Raw genomic sequence first — 5623 nt, forward strand, 5'->3', positions numbered from 1 at the left:
CTGCCACTGCAGTGAACAATTATCTGACCACGACATACAAGCCAATCAGAGTCTCCAGAGCAGACCAATACATGCTCACATAAACTGGTCAGGACGAAACCACTTTCACCAAACTGATGATGTTTGATCGAAATATTTTAGTGAATTCGAAGAATGTTTGAATAAGCCTTTTCACTTATTTTAATATCAAATCGACTAATAAATGAATACAATAATTAATAATTTTCAAGTAACGCAATTGTTTGATTCATGAGGGAAATATATACATTCTACAATTTTTAATAATGAATGCACAAAAATAATCTTTGGCAAAACATATTTTTGTATTTGTGAATGCAGAGTAGTTTAAACAATAACATTTTCCATTTAATAAATTACAATTTAATGTACAACTAGTCGCATGTGCTGAATCCATTAATAGCATAAATATTAAATAAACACATTAAATACAATCAAATAAATAAACATTTGAAATCTGAGCTTGTTACTGGCTTCAATCTCAAACAAAACATTCTTGAGTTTTTAGGAGATTAAATGATATAAATACTAAAAAGTATTGGGGAGATGCTTCCAAAGTGCATTCTTGACAATGCTTATGTTGTTCAGGGTTTCCACTTGATTACGCATGACAGCAATTTTAAAGTACTGGTGAATAAAGTGTCTCTGGGTTTCCACAGATCATTCATTTCCAAACAGCATGAGTGATTGTGATGTCATAATGAACATGAACATTCCGAGTTCCGGAAATCCACTCCAGCTTTGTCTCTCCGTGGCGATGGAACTTTCAAAAAAAATGTCACAGTCACAGAATGCTCACGCCTCAGTTGGTTTAGCTCTACCACGCTTCTGAGCCGTCGCAGCTGGACCCGGGCGATGGCGGGTCGGTGTCGCTGGTCCAGGTGCGGTCGGTGCGCAGGTTCTGCATGTTCCCCGTGAGCAGCGTGAGGAGCGCGGCTTGCGAGTGAGTCGACGGCTCTCCGCCCTGGCTCTCCAGCAGAGTCACCAGGAAGTTGATGTAGCGCATGGCCAGCCGCAGGATCTCGTTCTTGCTGAGCTTTTTCTCAGGCGGGTGCGTGGGAATGAGTTTCCGCAGCTCCGCGAAAGCTGTGTTGACGTTATGTTGGCGCCAGCGCTCGCGTGTGTTGGTGAAAACCTTCCTGGTCATGATACTGCGGTACTTCTGCAAAAAAAAACACAAAAGACGGTCATGCCATTGTCTGAATATTATATATTGGGGAAAAATGAATATAATTCTGTTGCAAACAAACGATATCTTACCACTTTCCGTTGTCTTGAAGCTCTATGAACGTTGGGGCATCAGGAACAAATTTTCTGGCATGAAAAATCCCCAAATAGTCCCGACGGCAGGTGAAAGCAGCAGTGTTTAGGAGAGATAAAACGCTGTCAGGTAATAAGCCCACATCCGTCCTCTCACTCTCACTGAACCCTTGAACAAACTCCTCAAGACAGAAAACAGGGTGAAGGAGAGAGAGGATGCGAGGGAGGGGTGGGGTTTGGCTTGCGCCTCTCGGTTTTATAGTCCCGCTGCTGTGTGACGTCGCAGGGTGTGAGTGGGGGGGAGTGGGGGGGGGGGATTTTTACATCTGCCATTAATGCGTTTAAATTGATTAACATAATGCATCATGTTTCCATTCACAGCTATAGCATTCGGGGGCTGAATACAAGGAAATCCAGCTTCTGACCAACTGAACATGTAAAACAAAATGCCGTCTAGTGTTTAAACCAAGTGTACAATAATATAAAGCTTTCGTCTCATGCATCATATCCTGGACTTAATCTTGACTTCGCAGCAGTGTCAAAAACTCTTAATTCTATTCTTCTATCTTTGTTCTATTCCTTTATTTTTACATTGTTAAATGTTTAAATTATATGAATCATATTACTTTAGAATTTATATTTAATCTTGAATTCATAACTATATTAAATACTAAATACAATTAGTATTAAATTACATAAATATATTTCTCTTTCAAGATATTTAACTTAATCTATTTAAATGTCCATTTTCACAGAAATAAAAAATACTAAATTACTAAATACTTCACACTGCCAGTCACATTTATAAAGAGCTTGGTTAAATAAACAGGTCAGAAAAATTAAAAGGAAGGTATAATCCAAGGATTAACACTCTAAAGTCAAGCTTCACTATCCTTCAAAATAGTTTTGACAAATATTTTTGTTTTTGCATGTTCTCATTTTAAACCACAGAGTAATATCCAATGTAATATAATACTATCCTGTCTTTAAATGTCAGCTTATAAATCTTCACAATGCAGATCTTTTCTAATGCCACTTCTCTAATGGCACTTAATGACGTGAACGAACCAGCATATACCATTTTTATTGATGTGAGTTTAAGTTTATTCATTATTATTATCTTAAACACTTCCACATTCACCCCATCGGGCAACAACAGAAACCACAAACTATTCAAAGCAGACTTATAGCCTATGAGCTCTAACGAATACGTGGCCGTTGTACAAAATGTGTTTCTCTCTATTGTTGGGGTGCTGGACGTCCACCTGCTAACAGATCTATTACAGCGACTCTTTCCAATAGTGAAGTGACATCATAATGAAAACCTTCCTCTGATTGGACAACACTTTGCCAAAAAAACCCACAGCATATTCACCCTGACAGAGAAATAATATGGGTTTTGTCTGAATGATGGTAATCTTGTTTAGCATGTCCTGGGGCTTCACATAAATTACACTAGGTTATGACAGAGGCAAGCTTGTGGATCAGCACATTCTTTGGGGCCAAGGTCTCCGAAGCCCCCTCTCGCTCTCTCTCGCACTCTCAACCTCCCTTCAGATCAAAAGCTGGTGTCTCGCTGCAGCAATTGTTGCGTTAAAAGTCTCTCTGAGAATTGTGGGGGATTTGCATAATGGGATTATGGAGGGATTAGGAGTCAGGCAGAGGACGGACACAGTTAGAACGCAGTTGAATTCACGACTCCATTCATACAGACTCGACCGCTCAACACTCCCTGCACCTGCAGAGCTGCCTTTCAGATCGGCCAAAAACTTCAACAACCCGCAAACCTGCATGAAACCAAACTCTCAAACTTTACGCCTACCTGAGCTCCGGTTTCTCGTGGCACATCGCAATCGTTTCTCCAGCAATGCAACTAAACGAAGACTTCTGCTGCACAGATGTTTCTCCTGCAGAAACACTCCAGTGACCTCTCAGATTCGCCCCAAAGTCTGTAATCAAATGTTATAGTTGTCAATATGAAAATTCTTATAATGATACCAATGATCAGAGCTGTGCGATCCAAATGAACTATCAAATGTGTCTTTTTAATTAGCTTCAAGAAATTCTAAGACAAAGCTGATATTTACATATTTAAATGTAACTGAGAACTAAATTCTCATGATATGAGAAATACAATTTATTATTGAAATAATAATATCTAAACACCACACACACATTTAATTTGAAATATACACATTTTATTAAATGTTAACATGTATTGACTATTAATTTTATAATTCATATTTTTACATTTTCAGCCCCACACAGACACACATATATTATATATATATAAATAATGGCTAAACTTAGCTAAAAAATGCAACAACAAAAAAAGCAAGTAACTTACTGTAGTGCTTGTGGTTTGTTCAGACGGCCTCAGAAAGGACCTATTAAAGGTAGGAACCTTTCCCAACGGTTCCTATTTGGGCATTTAGTACATTGTTGACAATGCCGTAAGAGTGACAATTGATTTGACCTAATGCTTGCAATGAAGAGCGTGGTTAAAAAGGGTCAGATTTGAACAGCATGCCCTGTTCTCACAGGTTTTTTTCCATCTGAAAGAGCGCTGTGATTACGGTCACATTACTGACGTGTTTATTTAAAGCGCTGTGTTTTACTGCCTTAGACTGGACACACATCTTCCCCCAGTGTCCGAAAACTGTGGTTTTATTTGCTTTTGTTTGTGTAGGCAGACGTGGCAGTTCAGAAGGGAGTTATTTATGGAGGCTGTTTGGTGTTTTACAGAGGCTGAGACTAACGGGGGGGGGGGGTGCAGAGAGAGTGAAAGGGAGCGTGATGGAGAGAGGAAAATGCCCTATGGGAGTGTGTTTTCTCGAGCTCATTCCTGCGAGGGGCTGCAGTCAGACTGCTGGCGCGCTGAGATAAGCCCCCCCGACCCCCATCACTCTCCCTCTCTTCCTCCTCCTCTCAACGTGCGCTGCTTTCTCTCGGCTCTGACTGTCAGCGATAAGAAGATTGTCCTGTAATTGAATGACTATCTTTCTATCACGCTCATTTAAGAAAATAGCGAGTGGCTGGAAACGTGTATGGTGTGGGAGATAAATTAATGGCCACTGTCAACACAGTCGCCAATCAACATCCAGACCGGTAATTTAGAAAATGTTTTTTTTAACGCCAATCAATTCAGCTTCACATGCCAAATGATTAATTCAGTTCCAGACCAATACACAAATGCATAGCAGAAGCGTGACCTCCTCTAAATAAGCAGGAGTAACGTGTAGCAAGAAATGTACGCAGTTGCTTGTTTGTCAATAAAGTGCCACATTTGAATACTCTGAATGCATTCTTCACACCTGCTTCTGTGTACATACTATAAAGCTAACAGATGCATGTGTGCTCACGTTCACTCTCAACTGTAGGTTAAAGGTCAGTAGATAAAGGAGTCACGTAATACTGCGGTCTTGTAATTAGAGGAAAAAAACAACAAGACACTAAAATACTTTTGAGCAATCAGAGATCAAACCTTCTGCTGTGCCTGATGTACATTTAAAATGATAAATCTAAAAAAAAAAACGTTAACCCCGCAATTATAAAACAGGGTTCGCACATTTTGACTAGTAAATTTCATTGACTTTTCTAGCTGTTCATGATTTTTGTATATCTTATATTTTAAAAAATGTTACAGAAATTACATTATTAGTAGTAGTCATTAATAATCATATATTCAAAATAATTTTATAGTTGACCATTAGAAGAATATTAGGAGGAAAATAAATACAAATTATAAAAATTAATAAACTATAAAAATGTGCATGCCTTTTAAAAAAAAATAATAATTTCATGACATTTCCAGGCTTTTTTTCCCCTAATGACTCTGGGAAAATCAATAAATACAAAATAACCCAAAATCTAATATAATTATAAATTATATAAATCATAAAAGATAATTTAAATGATCCGGCTGCGTCCGTGTAATTTGTCGGTAGATCATGCGCAGAATTTTTTTTGGGAAACTTTTTGGGAATTGCGCTTTTACACTAATTTGCCCTGTTTAGTAAATCTGTCCCTGAATCTAAAAAAATTGCAATTGTAATGAATTTATTAATCGAATTGATTTTTTGAATTTAGTTAAATAAAAATATAAATTTAGAATATATAAATGACAAATGTTTTTTCAGCTAACTGTTCTCTGAACCAAGAATACTATAAATACACCTAAAGGATGATAGGTTAATCTTTAATATGAACAATATCTACAATATTAAAATATATGTTCATATATCCATACGAACATATGGATGAACTGTATTAATTTCACATTATATTCTACATAAAAACTAAATATACATATGAACATGAGAAATATTCAGAAATTTCAAGTGAT

General features: G+C 37.5%; 1 protein-coding gene across 1 annotated transcript; it reads right to left on the bottom strand.

Annotated features, from left to right (window-relative positions):
* Positions 1-263: 263 nt before the first annotated feature.
* On the bottom strand, positions 264-1565 carry tal2 (T-cell acute lymphocytic leukemia 2). The gene is made up of 2 exons (XM_056254813.1): positions 1279-1565; positions 264-1180 (listed from the first exon to the last, which is right to left on the bottom strand). Exon 2 carries the CDS (start codon positions 1163-1165, stop codon positions 836-838), a length of 330 nt encoding a protein of 109 aa, XP_056110788.1. The 5' UTR covers positions 1166-1180; positions 1279-1565; the 3' UTR covers positions 264-835.
* Positions 1566-5623: the final 4058 nt, after the last annotated feature.

This window comes from Rhinichthys klamathensis, unplaced genomic scaffold (assembly GCF_029890125.1).
Source record: "Rhinichthys klamathensis goyatoka isolate OS25496 unplaced genomic scaffold, OSU_Roscu_1.1 h1tg000114l_1, whole genome shotgun sequence".
Lineage (NCBI taxonomy): Eukaryota > Metazoa > Chordata > Actinopteri > Cypriniformes > Leuciscidae > Rhinichthys > Rhinichthys klamathensis.